Source organism: Pseudopipra pipra, chromosome 4 (assembly GCF_036250125.1).
Source record: "Pseudopipra pipra isolate bDixPip1 chromosome 4, bDixPip1.hap1, whole genome shotgun sequence".
Taxonomy (NCBI): domain Eukaryota; kingdom Metazoa; phylum Chordata; class Aves; order Passeriformes; family Pipridae; genus Pseudopipra; species Pseudopipra pipra.
Window position 1 is genome coordinate 15,516,554 of NC_087552.1, and position 22,210 is coordinate 15,538,763.

The 22,210-nt window shown below is 39.1% G+C and overlaps 1 protein-coding gene across 2 annotated transcripts in view; it reads left to right on the top strand.

Moving 5' to 3' along the window:
- The window catches only part of ARHGAP10 (Rho GTPase activating protein 10), a 147,312-nt gene that overhangs the window by 33,670 nt on the left and 91,432 nt on the right, over nucleotides 1–22,210 (top strand). Inside the window, exons 2-4 of one of the 2 annotated variants that reach the window (XM_064651746.1) lie at nucleotides 8,854–8,949; nucleotides 9,038–9,099; nucleotides 21,587–21,658. In XM_064651746.1, coding sequence (XP_064507816.1) covers nucleotides 8,854–8,949; nucleotides 9,038–9,099; nucleotides 21,587–21,658 — 230 coding nt within the window. The remainder of the gene's footprint in view (nucleotides 1–8,853; nucleotides 8,950–9,037; nucleotides 9,100–21,586; nucleotides 21,659–22,210) is intronic. The other variant, XM_064651747.1, reaches the window with a different exon arrangement.

A 22,210-nucleotide genomic window follows, 5' to 3' on the forward strand; every position in this document is an offset into this window, starting at 1 on the left:
GAGATGATGTTCATGCCCAATGCCAGCAGATGTGGCATGTGGAAAACCTGCAAGTTGTGTTTGCTGTAATGTTCCCATCCCAGGATGGGCTGTGCTTCCCCTCCAGCTTGCTCAACCAGATGAAATTGCAGTCATCTGTGTGCTTTTGAAGACAATAAACTTCAAATAATGAAGTCAGTCCTGTTTCTTGGAAGGGGGAAATCTCTGTGCCTTGGTGATGGGTCAGGACCTCTCCTATGCTGATGTAACAAGTGTACCTGACTGCCATGAGCAAATTTTCATGACTGAAGAAATTAGGTGGGCATGTCCCGTCAGTTATTTGGATTTTAAAAAAAGTACCGTGAATTCAGAGTATTTCATTTAAGATGAGTTGTGTGAGGGGTTAATGCTTCATTGCCTGTAGAGTATAGATTTTACTATGTGAGGTTGCCTCCCAGCCACAAAACTCTTTTATAATTTGGAGAATAAAATGGCAAAATTTAGTTTCTGGCCAACAGTGAATTGTTATTTTCTTTTACAATGAAAATACTATTTCAATACAATATAGTATTTTTCATGTAAACATTATAGTTATTGTCTGGGAAATCAGTCTGGGAAGGAAAGCAGTATTCCAGAATTAAAACATTCAGAATGCTGACATTGGATAAGTATCTGTGCAATAATCACATTTTTTTCCTGTAACTTCTTTTTGTCTTTTGCAGAGTTTCCCAATTGAGGAGAATGTTTTCAGTTAACTAGCACAATTTTTCATCCTTAAGCTTCTGATTTACTTGCTACTGAGCAGCAGAAATGCAGGAAGGCCCTCAAATCTGTGGTGTTTGACAAGAATTATAATTGAAGAACACAAAATTTGGAAACTCGTTCTATTTAGTGATCAGTTTTCTTATAAACATCTTAAATTAGTTTTAATTTTCTTCTTCAAAATTCATTACTAGACGTGTAATCTTATCTTCTGAATTCATATGTCTTTAGCAATAGTAAAATTCTGATTTCTGAAAAGATATGTTTTCATCTCATGTTTTCTAATTCAGTCACTTTTGGAAGACAATCCCCAGGTCTGTGCTACTTGAAGAGCTGAAGGTATTGTAGAAAGATTTACCAGTGAAAGCTTTGACTGTACAACTGTTTTGCTATTGTATATTCCAACTGTTGCTTCTGGATTGATGCAGAGTTTTCTTTTGGGAACAGAGTATATACCTAACCTGGGTGTCCCTGTTGCCACCATTTGGTGCAGGATGATACAGGGAAACCTTTGCAGCAAATCCTGAACCTGCTGTTTTTTACCTTTGGGAACAGTGTGAACTTTGTGGAATGATCTCATAATTTTCTGCATTGCAAATTTGTTTTTCTGAGTGCTTGCTTTCTAATTTATTGTTTCTTTTGGTCTTTTGTTGTAAGAGACACAGAGTTTGTAAGGATTAGGAAGATGGTTTTGATTCCTTTGAAGACATCTTTGTGGTACTCCACAGGAACTTCCACCACAGTTGCAAGACCCTTCTGCAGAGACTTTGGGATACAGAACTTATATCAGGGTGGTTGCAGGAATGTTTCTCCACCCCTGAAGCAGTGAATTTATTGGCAGGGTTGTGGGGCTAGGATGGAGCTTGTCATTTTCTTTCATGATGTGACTTTATGCTGTGTTCCTGAAGAGCAGAACTGAAAGATGTAGTCACCATCTGAGCTGACAGAGGGATGTACCTTTTTGTCAGAGCTGTTGGATATGCTCTAGGAGAAGCTTAGTCTCTGCTGAGATACTAAATGTGCTGTTTTGCCTAATGCTTGTGATGCAAAGAGGAAAATGCCCTTGGCAGGGTGCAGTAGGGCTGGCTGCCAAATTTCGAAGATCCAGCTAAAAAGGCAAATAACCAGAGCCCAGAAAGGTGTGGTGCAGCCCAGGGACAATATGAACAAGATTTGGCACTTTGCCCATACTTGCATAAGATACTACTTTGTGATATTTAATATATGGTAATTAACATGTTAATTAGATGTTTCTTGATGTGAGGGAATGTGGAGTTTGTACCCTTTCACTGGCAAGGGTGGAAAGAAGAGAAATGAGTCAAGTCTGTTTTCACTGATAAAAGTTGTAGAACCAGAGAAGGTAGATAAGATGATATGCATTTTATGTTGTTGTACTGCATACTTTCTAGAGGAGAAAACAATGGTTGGAGGTTATGGCATCTAAAACATTTTGCATATCTATGAAAAAAATGACTCTGCTAAAATCTGAAAGCTTTCTCAGCTTGCCTGTTTTGATTGATACGGTGAATACTGAGTGGTGTTTAGGCAATGGGTTTATGCATTTGAAAGAAGGAAAATCATAAAATATGACAGAAATAACCTATGAAATAGAAACTTGCAAGAATTGGATTCTCCCTTTTAAGAAGTGAGGAGGTTAAAATCACTCTGTTGTGCTATTTACATGACTTGTTCAGGCTAAAGAGCCGGTTTTTACTTGTAACAGAATTATGCCACAATTAATGACCTCAGCATGCAGTAAAACTGGTAATAGGGAATGTCCAACACTGTGGAAGAAACACTTAAGACCAGTGAGTTCCTAGCAGAGGCACTGTTCAGCAATGATATTTATTGCCCCAGTAGTTATTTTTCTCTCTTTTTCTTAAATTGAAAAGTAAAAACATGAACAATAAGAACATGCTTTTCTGTTTTGGCTTCTAGGTGTTAACTTCCTGTTGTCATTATCTGAGAGAGTCATGAGAAAATTTGGACTTAAGTGTAATAGAAGAATGGCATCAGTTCCTATCTATGACAAGTTAAAAAGAAAAATTCCAGTAGAGGTTAAGATTCCTAAAATTGTTATTGATTTCTTGTATTTACACATAAATTACTCTAGGGTTGTTTGGTTTTCATTTTACTCTCGCAGTCTTCTTTTTTTCTCTGATACTGAAATGCCAAGTTTTTGGTTCGATGTGTGTTCTTTCTTTTTTTAAATTTGGTAACCAGAACCCCTTCCATGTTAAAATTTGAAAGACTTACCTAAAATATTGCTTCTGCTCTTTGTTGGCTCTTCCTCTTTTCTGTTGTACTTTGAAAATTCAAACTCTCTTTTGTGCGTGCACATGTGTTTGGAGACTGGATCTAGAGCAACTTGGTGTCATTCTGACACCAAATTTCTGAGGGTTTTTTGTAAATAATAAATCACATCCTAACTTTGGTCTAGTTGGTGTGGAGTTATCTCAGACCCGGGAATATGTGAATGTGGAGAGTGTGAAGCTGTCAACTGCTGGACAGTCGGGAGCCGTTGGAAAGGTGCCTTTGGGCCAGCGGGAGCCAAATGCCAGTTAAATTAAACTGAAATGGTGAGAGGTTGTGGTTTTCCTTATTTGTTTTAAAGGTGTGGGATGGACCAAATACACTGTATTATGCTGGGGAATTGGGGCCCAGGGAGGTTGAGGTACTTGACAAGTCAGTAATACGTTGCTTTTTAATCCTCATACCCAAATTTGCTAAGCTTTCAGAAACTCATGAGCTGCCATGGGTAGTGGGACATTATCAAAATGGAACTCCAGAAGCTTTTTAGTCTTTGAACTTGATTTCCATTCTGGTTTTGGATGGAAATTAATAACTTTGTATTTTAGCTTTATTGTAAATTTTCTTAATACTCATTTTTATCTCACAAATATATTGAAAAAGTTTATTTGGTTTTAGGGAGTTGGAACATGTTGGTGCTCTTAACAATTCTGTCCCATGGATTGCATCTGCTAAGTTACTAAGTAAATCCTGTTTTATCCACCTCACTCAGGTAGTAACTAAATCCCGTTTCTGTTCTCAGTGTCATGGATTATATTAGATTCATTGTCCACCTTGCTAAAGAGGACACAGAAGAGGAACACGAAGTTACTTTTTAAGTGTTGAGATGTTTTGTACAAAATGTCGTACAAGTCTGTACTGCAGCTCTTGGACAAACTGATTTTAAGTGCTCTGTTCCTCTGAAGCTGCTTTGTTAGCTCTTGCAAGGAGATTGATGCCTGGGAAGAAGAGGGGAGAGGCCAAGTCTCACTCAGCTTGTTCTTTCCTGTTTCATGACAGCATGTAGCTTGCCTGATCTTGGCCTATTCTGAGGAAAATACATTGAGAAGTGTAATATTAGGCCTTGATGTAGTAACGTAGCTTGAAGATGAAATTTGTAGTTAAATCTAAGTGTTTTTTAACCCTTTAGCTTTTTGAGGAGAATGTTGTTCGATGAAACCAGAGCAGTTTTAACCCATGTTAAATAAAGCAGCTAGAAAGCTGTCATTCCTGGAGATTTTGTTAGAGTCAGTGAGATTTGTAGTAAGGGATAAGGAATGGCAATGTAATTCCAGTCCTTCTTCAAAGCTTGATGCAGAAACCTACATATTGTTGTAGAAAAATATTAACACTAATACAGAACAAATGGGTAATTCTTCTACCATCCACAAGTGATCTAGGATAGCCTTAGGAAGCAATATTGTCTGGCTTTGTGCAAGACTTAGTTTGTGTGGCTAGCACTGAGGTTAGTATTAATCTTAAAGGAAGAGATTGGAGTCTGGTCCTATAAGTCAGGCCTGGCCACCACCCAGCAACTAATGGTGTTGTGTTGGCTCAGCTCAACTCAGATAAGGAACAAAAGTATTTTCCTTCAAATCCAAATGGAAAAAATATTGAGGTATTTGTGTGGGGCACTGGCAGTGCATCTGGCACAGGACAAACTCACAGGAGCTCTTGTTTCTGAAGTGTTCCTGAGAGGAGGGGAAGCAGGCAGCTGCTCATGTTTCTTCTACTGTGTTTTTAAGTAGTTGCATCCAAACATCAAACAAGTACAGTGTACTGATATGAACAATGGCAGAGAGAGAAAATTAAAAGCCCTGGTGTCTTTATGTCCCTCCCGTCTCTCCTTGGAAATGTGTTTTCAGCCTTTTGCTGAAAACATTTAGCAGATGCTTGGTTTCTTTTAGTGTTTTAGGTGAGTCTTTGAAATGACTCTGCCTTATGGGTTTGCCAGGATTCCATTGTATTCAGCAGTGTTAGTGTTTGGTTGATATTTAAAACGGTCTTTGATCTTGAATGCCCTGTTCCTCCCTTTAAATGATAACAGTAGCTTTTCAGGAGCAACAGCCCCGTTGCTGCTATCTGTATCTTTCTATTTAGTGTTACTGTGTAGAATGTAGAGAAAGTAAAATAGTTAGTTTCTGGCCCCCTAAATCCTTTGGTTTTTAGTATACAGCATTATTCACATAACCTTATTCATATAAACCTTATACAGCATTATTCACATAACCAGCAGCACTGGTCATGCTGTTTGATACATATTGTACTCATGTGCTGTCTTATTGTATTGTCCATAACTGAAATCCATATATGTTTACAGTCTGTTATATAACACCATACTGGTCTTGCAAGCTCTAATGCTGGTGTGGAACAATACTGGGATGTATCTGTCAGTGCCAGCCAAATAATTTCACCGTAGTAAAGGTCTTCTGACACAGCATGGAAGAAAGCCAAGTTACCTTTACGAAATTTCCAACTTAAGCAACCAAGCTCAGCATTTACATTGTAACACAGTAGTGAGAGACTATAGTACTTATGATGATATCAGCACCTAGTTTGTTTTTATAGACTTTTATAAATGCTTATAATTGTGTGAACTTCTGTATATGTACTGTAGGTTACGAGGAGTTTATCAGGGTAAAAACTGGAGCAGTTTCATGCTGTTTGTCTCACAGTGGGAGGTTTGACTGCAGGTGGTCTCACTCTGGCTATGGTTTGTCAGGTGGCAAGAAAATCCAGCATAGGGCTATGTTATCTTTTTTGTGTCCAGCCCCCATCCTTGTAATTTTTCCTGTGCTGTAGCAGAAAAAATTCTTGCTCTGACCTTCTGAGAAAGTTTTCCTCCATCTTTACTTGCTACTCAGTTTTGTTCTTTTAGATTAGCAAAAGCCAGTTCAGACTTTCATTCCTGTGACTAGCTGGGCACCTGTAGTTCTGCCTAGCAAGGTGCTAGTTTTGTGCTAGACTAGTGCTGTTTTGGTGTAGGGAATGAAAACCGAATGTGTTCTTAAATGTAAGTTTTGCTAAAATAATACAAGAGTGATGGATGATACATAAACATTGAAAAGTGAATCTTGTAGTTAACACCTGCTGACTAAGCAGGGTTTAAAATCTCATGTTCTGCAACAGTTAGGACTCAGGTCATTGCAACAGTCTTTTAAACCAAATGACTGAAATGTTCTTCCCCAATCAGGAGGTGTATTTCGTCCCAGTTACATCTTGCAACATGTGATTGGCTTTTATTTTGCTCCAGTGACTTCTCACCTTTTTTGAAAGTGCCAAGTTCTTAAAATTCTTCAGAAAACCTCTTCCTATTTTCTTGTGTTTTCTTCTAGGTGATGGTTCAAAGCCAGGTATCTGCAACTTTTCTTGACCCATCACGTCAAGACGGTCATTATTCTGTGACCCAAATCCCCAACTTCCTTGCACCCACTGATGGTTTCCAAAATTTTCTGGAGTGGTTCTTAAACGTTTCAGAAATTATTTGTGGAGAGACGTTGCAAAAATATAATGTGTCCTTATGGTTTTAATAAGGAACTCTGCAAATCTAGATTTAATGTGTTAATACAGTAACACAGTCCTTTGGTCAGTAATTTCCAATCCCTGAGCAGATTGAGTAAAGGGAAAGGCGTCAGTGTGGGTTTCTGATGCTGTGAGAAGCTCAGTGTTTTAGTTCAGCCTCTTCTCAAATTGACAGAAAATGCCTTTGCACTGAAAGAGTCTGGTTGTGGGCATAGGTTCTGTTTGCTGTCACTGTGACCAGAGAGGTGGTTTTTGGTAGAGAGGAGGGATATGGAGCCATGCAGGAGGCAGTTTCACAGCGCTCTAGAAAGGCTCGTAAGTTCACTTATACAGTACCCTTTCAATCTGTGAAGGGGAAAGAAGATTGTGTGTGTGTGTGTATGGTGCTGCATATGGCTCTTAACATGTACCTTGCTCAACATTATTTGAATACTTCACCTCTACAAGTGGGAGAAAACATAATAAACAATTCCTTCTTCCAGCGTTGGGGCTGCCTCTCACGTGACAGGGCTTTGGTAGGGGATTATCATATTCAAGAAAATTAAATAAGTTTGGGAGAGTGTGTGTTGTTGGAGCCATTCTCCCATAAATAAACTGTCTTCAGCCTTGTGTTGTGACCTGGCTCGCAAATAAGTGTAACATTAGATGGTTAAGAACCTTATGTTATTTTCCATGTTTAAGCCTTTCACGGCCAACAGAACCTGTTTCTTTTGCTGCCTGCTTTATGAGCAGCTGTTTAGCCCACAAGACATTTGAATTAAAACACTCATGTTTCCTTTCACATGGGAATTACGTTACTTTTTCCTTCAGCCTTCTTATCCGTATTATTTCAACCCTGTGCAGCATCCTGCTCCATCATGTGTTGAAGGGTACACGTACAGGCTTTAAGAGAAGTTGCAAAAGGGAAGCAAGTACCTGGCAGCAGGGCATCACAGGGAACGGCGCTGTTACACAACAGCTTGAGGAAAGGACTGGTGGGAAAAGGGGGAAAAAAAAGAAGTGACAAGGAACAGAAAGCATTTTTTTTTTCTTTTCATTTTGGACAGTGTTTTGCTGCTTGTACAAGCATTTGTGACTTAACCCTTTAAGTGGTTGAACCGAACTTTCAGTGCAGCGTTGTATGTCAGAGTTGTACTTATCTATGACACATAGTAAAATACATAATGTGCTAGATGTGGGACCTATAATAAAGGAGGGGAGTCTTTTGTTTGCTTTTGGTTCAAAAAAAAACCCCAAACCAACAACAAACCCCCTCAAAACTAGAGCAACAAAACCAGCTCAAGTTGGTAATCTTTTAGTGCCTGTTAATATAAAAGAGCTGGTCTGTTAAAAGAGTAGTTCTTAGCCCTTCAGAACTGCATGTGATAAGAAAAAGATTATAGATTAACTAAATATTTTAAATTATCCTTAACTTTGGCTGACAACAAAAATGCGAGTAAAACCTTTACTACTGGGTAGAGGTGTACCAGGATATGCATCCTTTTTTTTTCCACTGAGCAATTCCATCCTTCCAGAGCTTGTGACACTACCAACCTGCACATGCCACCTCAACAGAAAAGTGTACACTCTTTATTTACAGCTTTATGAATTTTAGTACGAGTTTATAATGATGATATTGTGGCTGGATATGGAGTCTGATAACTTCCTGAAGGATGTAAGTGTGCACTCTCCGACTCACAATTGTCTAACATTAATAGGTAAAAATTGGATTGCTGAAAATGTTTTAGAGCTATTATAAAACAATTATTATATAAAATTAATTTCATTTCTGTGCGTTTAACTTAGTTACCTTTTGGCACAGTTTAACTCTATGGACTTTATAGTTCCAGTGCAACAATTCTTTTATATTTTTTATATTTATATTTGGTTTATGCATAAGTGTTTCACTAGCAGAGCTAACTATGTAGAAAATTCTAAGAGTGTATTTGTGCTGATGAATGTACTAGTGAATTTAGGTTAGCAGAGTAAGAAAACTGGCACAGTTTACATTGAGTGTTGTGCCTGTAACTTCTGTAGTTACAGATCTGTTTGTATGGCCTGTGCCCTAATTTACAGAGAAGTGTAAGGATAGGTCTAATTTGTACACATGTGCTTTCTACTATATAGCTTTGCATAAAGAAATCTGTGTGGCAAATTCCCAGATGTGATCAGCAGAGGGTTAAACAACACTTGATGTCTTGTAATGTCATTAGACTTGTGTTAAGAGTTTCTTGTAAAAGTTGATTATTCTATGGATAGAGGACCTTCTGGCCTACTTAAAATGATAGCCTAACCTTCAACCTGTCCTTTTTCTCATTGCAGACCTTTCAGCAGCCCAGAGAAAATTTGCCCATTCTCTGAGAGACTTTAAATTTGAATTCATTGGTGATGCAGAGACAGATGATGAAAGATACATAGGTAGGTAAGAAATGGTTATAAGTGGCTACATTTTGCCTTGCCATCCTGCAACATGATTAAACCTTTTTTTTCTGGTTTTGTATTACAGATGCATCACTTCATGAGTTTTCAAACTTTTTAAAAAATCTTGAAGAACAAAGAGAAATTTTGGTGAGTTGCAATAAAAGATTTAAAAAGCTGTGCATTTAGCAAAGAATAAAATCAAAGTTAGTTGAAATTGCCTACTGCTTTGTTAACCACCAAGATGTTTATATCACTCACTAAACAGGGGGAGCTCTCTGTGCAGCCTCTGGTTATGTAGTCTGGAGTTAGAGACAGAAACTAGTTCTCATTAAAGAAGAAATCTGTATTGTAGGGGTTGATAAGTACTATGTGGTTTAAAATTATAGTGCCCTGATAGAAGTATGGCTGGGGTGAAAACCACCATGAAGTTGTTTACATTTACAGTCGAAAGGAAGCTGAAAGAGTTAATGCTGCATCAGCACACCCAAGGTTTGGCAGTTGTTCACTGTATCTCCAGCTTCAGTGCCTCTGTGGATCTGGGATGCAATCTGTTGTCTATATGTAGTAGCAGACTCAGAAACCTTTACTCTGTAGGTGAACTTCCTGGTGGAGGGTTGGAGCTGCAAACATTTGGTTTCTCTGTTGTGTAGAAGAAGTGAGTTTCTTCATTCAGTTGACTGTGATTGCTTAGGTTTTAGTGTAACACAGCTCATGTTGTCTGCACATGAGAGCTCTGCAATGCACCTTGCCATCTGGATTTCCTAAATTTTCCAGAGGAGGGGGGCTTTCTTTTTGGGTGGTACTGTGGCTCTCCTCAGCAGCTGCATGCCCAGCTTTTGTTTCAGAGCAGGAATTCATAGAGCAGGTGCTGTGTACCCAGTTTTCATCTGAGTGTTGTCAGACTCTGCATCTAGGAAGTGTGCTCAGATCTGCCTTGATAGCAGTTGTGTTTCTCAGTATTTGTCGTGTGATTATATCTTTGTCTTCTTGGAAATCAGTGACCATTTGGCACCACTGACAGGAAGCTGAGACTTATCTGTCTTCTGTGTTTCTCTCTGCCAGAAGCTGTGCCTGCAGTGTAGGAGTATGTAGATAAGTGAGAAAAGAACTTATGAACCATTATTTTTTAATGTTTCTCTCTCCAGCAGTCCTGAGCCCACTAATAGTCATGGTTTCTTGTGTGTGCTGTGTTATGTTCTGGTGTGTTGCTCTGATCTGGAACCACACTTGGGTCTGAATCAGGGTCAGTGTGATGCCTCACATGTTCCTAAAGAGTACTCTTTACATAGTAGAGACAATTTTTCAGTGTCTTGAGTTGTTTTGCCAAATTGTAGGGATTTGCTCAAGTATGTTTCAATACTTCTTTTGTTTTTCACAATTCTGCAATATAGTTTTTCCTCTGCTTTTTCTTGCCATCCATAGCTGTATTTTATTTAATGAATTTGCATAAATCTAATTAGTGAAAATCTTAGGGAAGTCTTAAAACAAAAAATACTTTATGGACTGTCATGTTATTTTAATATCAGGCTTTTTAGGGATGTCAACTTCAGGATTTCTGAATTATGTGGCACATTTTAGTGGCTGTATCAACGGATCTTAAGCAGGGATAGATTACCAGCACAGTAGGCTGTGGAGAATCCAGTGCTGTCTGTCTGCATAGTAAAACACTTGAGTTGTTCAAACTGAATGCCATGAAACAGTATTACCTATTTTTTTGGTATGATGTCCATGCTTGCACAGAAGGTGTTGTCTCACTAAAAACTCATTAATGTCAATTTCTTGGTAGGAGAAGAATAAAATGCAGTATTTGTTGGAACAGTGACAGTTTGATGAAAAAAACAGGGAGTATAAAATGTTAAGGGGCAAATCTTTAATACCAAATAGAAACAGAATATATTCTCTGAGTTACCAGATACGTGGCCTTTTATTGCATTGCAGTCCAGCAAATGTTATGTATCATTTCTGGAGTGAGTCAATATAACAGTGGCCATAAGTCTCTGAGAAAATGATTGTGTGGTGACTGGAAAAGATCATTTTCAACGTCTGCTGCTCTGACTTTTTTTTTTTTTTTTTAAGACTGCTCAGTGGATGTTTTAACAGTGGCATGAGCTCTAGGGATACTCCCATGGAGAATATTAGGGCATGTTGCATTCACAGATGTTTGGAATCAGGTCAGGGATCCAAAGACTTTCCATTAAGATGCAAAGTATACAGCAGGATTTTTTTCAAAAGCGTTCAGTCTTCTTTGTTAAGAATGCTTGCTGTTGAGAATTTTTCCCCTCACTATTTCGAAGATGACCAGAAGATTTCTAACTGCCCCCTTCAGTTTCAGTGCACAATTGAAGAAAAAATTCAGTCCCATAAACTAAAATTAAGGAAATCAATGAAGAATTACAGAACTAAGGGCATTTCAGATGTTGCCATGCATTTTAATTTTTCCATAGCATGGTAGCTTGGTGACATTCCCCAGGGCAGACACGAAATAGATGACTTTGTCCTTGAGAATATTCTGGAAGTTTTTTTCACGTGTTAAGGGTGAGTGGAATCATAGGACTTTGATTCTGCTCCTTTGGCATTACACAAGTGTTGTGGAAGTTCAGGGATGAAAGGGAACTTTGGGAGACTAGTCTGAAAAGGTGGGGATGCACGAGGCTCAACGTGGTCATGCTCCCATGCTGTGTCCCACTACCTGGCCATTCTCCTGCTTGCCAGGGCGAGCACCAAACCTCCCTCTCAGCCTTGGTTCCCCTGATAGCAGAAAGCAGGTTCTCACATAACTCTTCCTTAACCACGCTTGAAGTCCAGTCAGCCCTCACAGCACTGCCTGTAACTCTTGTCAGTGTCTCTCACAGTTATGGGCAGTGTCCAGCTATCTCTCAGGTCCTATTTAGTAGTGTCTCATGTCCTGTTGGGTTTGTTTGCTCCTATGCCAGGACTGAGTTGGCTGCATTTACCTCCAGCTCTGCCAGGGGTGTGAGTCGCAGCAGTGTCACATGTACCTCGATGATCCTTTTCAAGTGCTGGTCTAACCTATTCTTTAAAAAGTTCCAACAATATGGATTTCTCTTTACTCCAATGTTTATTCTTCAGTTTTTTTCATCTGATATCCATATTGAGTCTCTGTAAGTTAAGGTTGCTGTTGCTGTAAGTTAAGGTGGGAAATCTCTGAGAATGTTTCTGAAGTAGTCACAGGGAAAAACTGTTCTTTTTTCCTTCATAGTGGTATTTAACATCTGTATTTTTCCTTGTTCAATTTAATTACACTGAGTTTAGACCTTCTATCTTTTATGTCAAAATTACTTTTAATCCTGTTTTATGAAAGCACTGACATTTTGGTTTGGATTTGTATTGCTCCACATGTATGTTAGTGTGATGGAGTTACTTGTAAGTCACTCCAGAAATTCCTACTGAAAACTGAATCATGCAGGAAACTTGGCTGTTGTTTCCTGTGTGGTACTTGAAACGTCCTCTTAGCTGAACAGGTATTCTTCAGGGTAGTTTTGCAACCAGGATGTTGTTTTCTCATTCTTCCTACAATTTATTTAAGACCAGGTCACCACCTTTGCTTTTGAGAATGCCATGTGGGTCGGCATCAAAGACTTTGTTGAGGAGGTGAGCTACTGTGCTGATCTCAAAAAGGAAGCTGGATGTTGTTCTTAACAAATGCAGAGTAGCCTTTAAGTTTCTATAGTTCCAGGACCTGTGAGTATCAGAGTTGCTATGTCTGTTCTATAACTTACTCAGTTCTTGCTTTCTCCTTCTCTTCTCCCTTTTAAGTTGCTGCTGTGTTTGCTCTTCTATCATCCTCTGGGGCCTTGCTTGCTCTCTCTTTAGTTTGGTTTGCTGAGTTCCTAAACTGCTTTGAAACAAAGCCCCTTCTGACTTGAATGCAATTAATTCTTTAGTTGCATAATGTAGGAATACATCTAATTGCTCTTAAGGAATCCTTGCTTCCATTAACATCCATTTTTTTCCACTTTGTCAGATAATTTGCTATAATTAACTGAGGTTTTTTTTTCCTTTGTGAGGATTATTAAAATCTGCTGTTGTTTTACACTTCATTGTTGCTTTAACTCTCTTTCCAGTACATAATGGTTTTATAGCTTCCTTCCTCTCTGTTTTTGGAGATATATATGAAGAACCTCTTTTCTTTAGAGTTTTCTTTGCCCCTTGCCAAATAAAATGTGCTTTTGCCTTTGTCTTTCTAACTTTACCCTTAAGTACTTGTTTGTTTCCTTTTCACTCCATCACATTTCTCTTTGTATAAGATTTCTGACACAATTATATTCACCTTACTCTATTTCCTGTCATTCCCCAAGGCAATATAAATTAGCTGGTTTATTTTGATATGTTCTCTTCTATTTCTTGCTACAGTTTTTGCACACTTCTATTCCTTCAGATATTTTAAGAGAAGACGTGCTATGTAGTTATTTTTTAAGTCCTTTTTCTCCTTTTTTACTTTTTTTTTTTTGCAAAAGAGAAAGGCTTCTTATTGTGCCAAAGGTATTTTTGTGGTTTTGGCCTCTCAAAAATCCTTTTGCATTCCTTGTCAGTTTTACCAGGTTGGCAGCATTGAATCCAGATTAGCATCTCTCTAAAAAGCAGAGTTATTCCCAGCATATATCAAGAACACAAGAAACAGTTTCTCTATAGATTTTTAAAGAAATATCTCAGTGAAGTCACTATTTTAGTCTTTCCTTTTCTTCCTCTTAAAAACCAAACCAAACAAAACAAAAAAAAAAGAAAGATGGAGGAGAGGGTTTCCAGTTGTGGTTTCCTCAGTTAAAAGAAGTTGAGAAGTTGTTAAGGTTCAAATGAATGCACTCAAAAAGGTTAGAGGTAAAATCTAAATAATCTGTACAAATATGTACATACACTTATTTATACTTACTTATACTTACCTCTTACAATGAAGTATTTAAATGCATGAGTATTTATTTCACGGGTTAAGTGCTCACTTAACACACAGTGTTCCTGAATAGCTTACTCTATTACCTTTTATTCAATGCCTCTTTGTATCTAGTTTACACTAGTTGAGTCTGCTATGAAGATGGTGGTATTAATTTTTCTGGGCTTTCCTTTGGCACTCTGCACATGGGTATTTAAGGGTTTCTATGCCTTAATCTATCTTGACAGTAATCTGAAGAAATCTGTGTGAAGGAGCAATCAGTTTACTCACTGATGTAGGGTAAAAAAGTACCAGATAGCCTTGGATGTGTGGTGTATTCAGGATCTATTCAATAGGAGTTCAAGGCATTATGTAGTACTCCATATGTTCAGATCCTTTTAAGTCTGCTGACAGCACAGGCTACTAAATATATCTACTGGGACAGTAGAAAAGATGGAATTGGTGATCACTTTTGAAAAATTAGGCTGCCAACAGCATTTTGAACATCTCAGATGCAGAGATAGAGGCATAGATAAAATATCTCAGGAACAGCACTTGACTTCCTTAATTGCAGGATCTAGATCCTTTTCTTGTGTAAATTATCCATTTTAATAAAACATTTTCCAGCTTTAGAAACAAGCAGAACAATTGCTGCTATGTCTTATTGCTCAGCCTTCACTTTTCTTCTGCGTGGCATGAGACCAGATGACAGTCATTAAATTATTGGAATATGGAACATGAATGTAGAACGATGACTATTTCAGACACATCTTGGTCTGTTTTGGTGATTCCTGACATCAAATGTTTATTTGTTTATTTTTCAATGTCATATACAGTCTTTCTGAAATAGTTTTGTGAGTCATCTATGAACTTGTGTGCATTAATCTCTAAAATAAAAGTGACTTGTCTATGGAATAGAAAAAAAAAAGTGCAAAGCCAATTGTGGGTGTGTTCCTCCCACCTCTGAGTGAATATGGCTGACATGTTCTGTTGCCACTAGAGCTTCCACTTCCAGATAACTCTGTGGTCTCGCATGCATCAACATAACTCACTAGAGAATTTTCATTCTGTTAGTTCATCAATGGGAAATGTTTGGAATTTGCATTGTAAAACTGTCACCAGTTTGGATTCTGCTGGTTGTTAATAACACCACTGTTTCTTGTGGAGGAAGGCGCTGACAATTGAGCAGTTCGTTCTTGACTGAACACTGAAGCTGTTGTTTGCTGTTGGAGTCCTCGCCTTTCAGTGGCATCTTTTTGCTCCCTGGTGAGCTTTGCCATGCAGGAAGAAAATGGGCATTATGCTGTTTTCTTTTCTGAGGAGCCTTTTTGCCTTGTCAGGATCATTATATGAGCAGGGTAGACTGGAAGTGGTTTTCTGCTGGTATGAGAACCAGAGCAATGTTCTGGTGTGTTACACTGTTCAGCTCTTGTGTTTTGGGTTTGCTAAGGGAAGGACTTCCTTGGAGGAGTTATCCCCAGCTTTCCTCCACTGCAGCTGGGGAAAAGCTGATTTGTTGCTGTTTGTGAGAGTCACTCTCTTTATTTTGTTTTCCTATTTGTTATGTTTATGGCTTTGTAGTATTTTTCTATTTTTAGTGGAATGTATTTCATAAGAATAAACTTATTCAGAAATGGGACTATTAAATAGCTTTTAGTAAACAATCTTTACTAACACTCACTGCCTGTCTTCACCTTTTTTTTTTAAGTGTAATAATTTGTCGTTTGCTAACGATACCAATTTAATTTTTGAGGTCAGCAGTCTCATAGCAAGAGAATCATTGCAGACAGCCTTTCAGAGCAGAGCACAGCTTGGCAGATGGGTCATAGGAGGCCCTTTTAGCTGTCTCTGTCCTTTAGATCAGTCATGAACTTCCACTGAACAGGAAATAACCTTTGATTGAAAGAGTGAACTCAGGAGTCCTGCTATTGTATTCTCTGTAAGGCAAGGCTGCTGCTTTTGAAAGAGCCAGCAAGTGCAGAGCACAGGATTCTCCCTGTATTGCAGCTTGTGGTGCAGGGGATCAATGGTCTAGGAAATTCCCCATGGAACCGATTTGAGAAACTTCTTGTCTTACCAAATCCTGGGAGCAGTTTTCTGGAACACTTAAGAGGAAGGTGATTTTTGTTACAGATGCCTTCTGGTACCTCAGAAATGCACAAAATAAGTTGTCTAAGACAGATATATCGCCTGTCCACCTAGCTTTTTTGTTACCAGATGGCTTCCTCTGCAGCAAATGAATCCAGAGCAATGCACATCACTTCGATTTTATAGCCTCTGCACACATGCAAAGACACACAGGTATTAATGTGCTATGAGACCCCCTTAAAAATCCTTTGGTCTATAGGTTCCAGCCTTAAACCCAAAACCCCTCAAACACCCATGTCTGTATGCCCAATGCGTGGCTGAGGGCTTGCATTATTTAGGATTGTAAAGCTACAGGGAAAGCTCTAGTGCAGAGAGAAAATCCAGACTCTTACTAGAAGAAAATATGATTTGAAAACAAACAAATGACCCTTGGGCGTGGGCTGCAGTGCCTGCAGTCAACAGTGCTCCACCTAAATACAAAACCAGTGCTGAGAAGTAGTTAGAGATGCACCCCTCTATCTGCAGGGCTTGCTGGCAGCAGAAGTGGCCGTGCAGACAACTGGGAGCATATCTTAACTGTAAGTGCAAACCATATTGTCTTGGGAAAAGGGAGAATAGAGGATAAAGCTTCATAAGTAACACTCGATGTCCTCAGGAGTGGAATTGTATCTGCAAAGTTTCGTAATGCAGGGTTTCAGGCGTGGGTCTTAATTCTTTGAGAAATTTCAGTAGCAAATCACTATGCAAACTACTACAGGTTTTTCGAGGACATAACGTTCTTTATAAGTTTCCAGCATTGGAGATATCAGAATTTGCTTTTTTATTAAGCTGAATGTTGCAATTTCTTAGAAAAAAACACAGAAGAGCTATGTCCTCTGTAAGTAGAAGTGCAGCTGTCGGTGCTAAATTTCTTTATTAGAAAGTAAACTTCTTTATTTAGCAGCATTGTTAACTACTGTGTTATTGAATCACTGGTAGGTATGTCTTCCTTTCTGCATTCTCTGTTGCACTCAGTAAGGCAACACTTCCTTCCCAGATCTAGTTTCATTGACACTTACTTAGTTTCATGAGCTTTGCCCTACTGACTGGCAGCCTCCCTCTTTGCTTTGTTGAGGGGAGAAACAGTCCTGCCCCTGACTACAAATAAACCTTTCCACTTGGTATTTTGGGAAACTAAACCCCCTCGTTTAGGTATGGCATCCAATCTGCATTCCAGTTCTTGGGATGTGAATTGGGAACTGTGCTGCTGTGCAGTTTGCAGGAAGGTGTATGTTTATGGCTTTGGCTTTTTTCTTTCTCAGTAAACCTGTCTTTTATGGGAGAATGTTTAGGTTCAGAATGGAGCAGAGTCAGGGCGCGTATTTACCTCACCACTGGAGTTGTTGATGAGCAGTGTGTAATTTCCAGTGCTTCAAGTAAGGGCTGAGGCCTAAGGATATTTTTAGGGTGAAGGCTGTGAGGCCAGTGCTGCATTTGTCTAATAAGAAAAGCAAATTTTGATTAACTTGGGTTGGTCTAGCCTTTTTAGCCACAGGGGCTGGACTGAACTGGGAGAGCTCTTGTGGGTGGCTGCTCCTCTGCAGGCCGTGCAAGGAGCCTTGCTCTCTCTGCAAGACAAGCCTGGTTCTACCTACAAGGGGAGCAGGAACTTAGAGGACATGCTCCTGCCTACTGCAGGAGGGCAAGAAGGCAAGAGGAGCATTGAATGCTGGAGCATGGTCTTGTCTGTCAGGTTGTGGTGCGTAGGAGGAGTTTGGGGAAGCAGTGTCTCCCTGAACTCCTCTGAGAAGGGAGGAAGTGACAGTCTAAATGGAGTCATCTTTGGGGACTGGTGCTGACTGGTAAGTGACCTGTTGGATCTTGTTGACTCGACTGGAGGTACCCAACAGCTGTGAATGAGCTCGTTGATGGATTTAGTCTGTGCCTTTCCTAGTCTGCACTAGGAAATGTTGGTTTGGGCCCCTTAATCTATGGCCTGTTGCTTATTTCTTTGAAAGAAATGAAGCTGGAGAAGTCAAGATTAGCACCATTTTATATGACTTCTCTGAGCAGGTGGAGTTTCCTGAAGGCATCTGAAATAAGGAGATATACACAAAGCTGAAAGCCTGCTTTAGGGTGTTGTTGGAAATGTTGGATACAGCGATCTTCTGGGGTGATGATGGCAGTGATGATTTTATTGCTGCTATTGCCAGGTTTGTGTTCAAGTTAAGGTAATTCTTTGACCTTTCCATAGATGCTGCAGATAGAACAGGAGTAGTGTAGGCAGTTCCAGACTGTCTGCCTGGACACGTGTGCACATCAGGTTAAACATTTCTTAAAGCATTCCTGAGACTTTGGCACTTGTAAAGCTGGTTAAGATACTGTTACCTGAGACATGACCTCTTTATATTGATTCACTTATTACTTACATGCCATAGTTTGCCTGCCAGATCTTATAATTCAATATATATATTTCTTTCAGATAGATTTAGGCAGATCAGAGATGTAAAGTAAAGAAAGGAATTTTTTGTGCCCTTTAAATAGTACATTCCTGTCATAGTCTGATTAGAGAAGTAGAGTGGTGAAAATTAATTTAAGAATCGAGACAGGAGTTGAAAAAGGAAGGAACAAGTAATTTTGTATTAATGAATATTTAACTTAAATGCCTAATATAACTTTTCCTGGAAATTTTACATTTTAACATGATCCTATTTCTTAAGGAGGGTACAAGTGATAATTACAAACATATTCAAGCAACCCTTAGCTTATTTCCTATTTTCTAATCTGTTATCCATGGTTTAAAAAAAAAAAAGGAAAAAAGATGTTGTTTTGAGTTGCCAAGTTATAAATAAGCAAAGAATGAATAGCAGTGTAAATAATGTTTTTGTTCTATAAATAAATATACATATTTTTGTATCTTTTCATGACGAGCACTGGATTCTAAGTACTGGAAAACAGTGGGAATGCCTCTCTATTTAGTCTTGTACTGGACATATTTAACTATGAACTTTGTTTTTATCACTGCCAGTCAGAAGAACATCTCTGTAATTCACTCTTGAACTTACCAGTCTTGTATTTTTATGTTTGAGCATGGTATGAAGCTTCATGAGAGTTTGACCAGAGATCTGCAAAATCTCACTCCACCCTCTCGAAATAATCAAGAGTCCTGTTATGTAACCCAGGCACAGAAAGCACAGGGGGTGACAAATCATAAATACCTGTATGGAAGGCATCTGGGGATGCATCTATTAACAAAAGTTTAAGTTGCACAAAATGATAAATGTCTTTTTTGGAAGGAGGGGGAGCTTGTTTTTCTTTTAATGAAAGAATTACCGGCATATCATACCACTGGCAGCAGTGGAATCTGTTTCTTGGCAGTCGCTGAAGAGAACATCCCATTTTGATTTAAAGATTATTTTCTGCTTCAAACAAATTCCTGTAGTGGTTCCCATGGTTAGTACTGCACAGGAGTAGCAGAGCAGTAATTTACAGACAGCTCTGCTGGTTTATAAAGCACAGTCTTTTCTCTGGATGTTTTCCTCTTCTTTTTATTTCGTTACATCAAGGTGCTGTGGTTTTCTTTGACTCGGACTTTGTGTTCAGCACATGTTCAATTCCCGTTAATCTTACATGTCACTCTTTTGAGTAAAAGTTCAAACAACTAATAAGCAACTTGTCGTTTGTTATTTATTTTTAACCTTCAGACCATTTAAGTGCTCAGTTGCTGCCTTTAAATGCTTTAAAATGATTCTAGTACCTGTGGTGCTCTGCCTCCTGGCAGCTTGTGTCTTCTTCTCTGAGAAGGACTCACAGCTTTCTGCCTTGCTTTGTTAGTGTAGGGGAAACTGGCAGAACCAATTTAAACTTTTTGAAGTTTTCCAGTATAGAAGGACTATTCTTTGATTTCCACAAGCAGTTCTTCACTCTGACTTGAGAATTCTTGCTGTCAGCAAGAATAGATCTTTCAGTCCTCAGGTGCTGTGTCCCAGGGACCTGTTTCTGGTGCTCGATCCAATTATAAATCCAAATTGCTCTTTCATTTCAGCCCCTAGGAAAGTTCTGGTAGCCTGAAAAAATTTGAAAAATCTGAATATTCTAAAAACTGCCCTGGAGACTCCTGCTAACTGCTTGAGTAGTTAGGGTACATATTGCACAGGCTGCTGGGTGGGCTAAATCCTTCCTGGAACCACAGTTCAGCTCCTGCTTGGGGCATTCAGCTGTCTTCCTTTGGTGGGATTGGAGATAGTTTAGGGAATTAATGGTTCTCCAGCTGCCAAGAGTATTCACAAAGCCTTGGGATGGACTCTTCTGGATATCTCTTGGCTGTGCTGGAGACTTGGCAGAAGTTGCTTGTTGTCCTTCCCCACCCTCCAGCTTACTGCAAGGGTCTCCTCTGTCGTGGTTAGGCCAGCGCTGCTTGTACGCGTTTGAAAGAAAAAATTGTCAGGATTCCTTTTCCTTTTGCTCCCACCAAGGGTGTGCTGAGGGGTGTTTTTGGCAAAATTAGGAAATGGATGCTGAAAGTAAAAATTTGGGCCATGAGGAGAAGTGCTCTGAAGTTAGGACATAGCTGTTACAGGGATGACTGTGCAACACCCAGTTTGGCCCAGACTTGCCAGATATTTGGGTTTCCAGTTAGCTACAGGTTAGTGAGCTGCCCTGGTTGTTGAAAAATGTGGGTTGCTCTGGTTACAGTGAATTGGCAGGATGACTCCCACAGTAATCCCTGCATGGCTCCAGGGGTGGGTGGGAGCAGACAGTGGTGTGCAGATTCGTGTTGTGCCAGATCTCCAGTACATCCTGTGTGTGTTTTATGATAAAAACTTTTCAGAAGTGTTCCAGAAGGCTAGATTAAGCCTGTGATGTTTTATCTGAAGCTTTTCACCTATGAAGGGGTGGGGGGAAAGGGGATGAAAAAGAGAGAAAGCCTTCTGTTGTATCTCAGGGTAGCTTCCAGGGAGCTCTGCCTGAACTCCTGGCATCTTAGCCCAGTGGCTGTGTTAAGCCCAGTCCTAGGCATCATTGGTATGATGGAATATTGTGTCCTTTTTCTTTCTCTTTGGTATGGCTATGAGGCTGTATATATTGTAAGTGCACTGGTGAATGCTCACCCTGTCAAATAAACTTCTTGTTTACTGACTTTGAACCTCTTGATTTTGTAACTTAGGTTAACTTAAGGTCTTCTTAATGTACTTAACTTTAAATATTTGGAAATATATATCAATGCCTAATGGCTTTAACTGTGTCTGAAAAGATTATTATTTGCTATTCAGTATTCAATTCAGCATGTTTGTAGTGCTTCTTGTTGCAGAAACCAAATGAAAATTATTTGTCCTCCATCTCATTTTGATCTTCAGTCACTGAGACCATCAACCTGATCTGCAAGAGCGGCACAAATAAAGCAGCTGAAGTTTGGCTGCAGCCTTGAAATTTCTGAAACTCCTGCATTTGTTTTAGATTTAATTTTCCTGATAGTGGATTGAAATAAGGGATAGAAATTTTGAAAGCTTGAATGAACTCAAGAGATGTGATTTTTTTCTTTTGAGTTAGGACTCCTAACTTGCATGCTTCTCTGTTATTTTACCCCGGAGCTTGCTTCCTTTTTTCTTTTTATTGCTGATGCTAAAGTGACTTGTCAGTCTGGCTATGGAAACCTAACCCATGCTTTTTTTTCTTTAGGCACTCAGTGTTACTGAAACTCTGATCAAACCTTTGGAAAGATTTAGGAAAGAGCAGCTAGGAGCTGTAAAGGTTTGTCCCTTGTTGCCTTTATAAGTTTGTTTAATTTCTCTACTTGGATTGCGTTGCAGTAATGACATGTAATTGGCAGAAACATACTGTTGTTTAGATTTCATGTATTCACACTTTTTGTTCCTATTTTGAGAACTTGCTTCAGAAACAAATGGAATGTTTCAAGAAGAGAAGAATGTGTCTTCTCCATTCTTTCTTGTCACCTCTCTTATCTCTTATGTCTGGAATAGGAACAATCCTGCTAACAGCCTGACCCCCTTCCTAATGAGTAATCCTGTTCTGCCTTGTATTTGCTTGCAGTTGCACAACAAAGGCTGAAAAATATTAACTACCTAAAGGAGCTTGCTCATCATGTGCCTTTAACTGCATTTTTGCTACCTGCAAAGTGAAAACTGCCTTTAGTTTATTTTTTTTTCTTTTGCATAAATAACTCATTGTCTCTGCGTGAGTGGAAAAAATAAGGATGGAGAGCTTAAAGATGAGATCTCATTCAAAGTTCCTCTTTTTGGTGAAAGTGGTAATTTTTTTAAGATTGTCATGAAGTTGTGTATA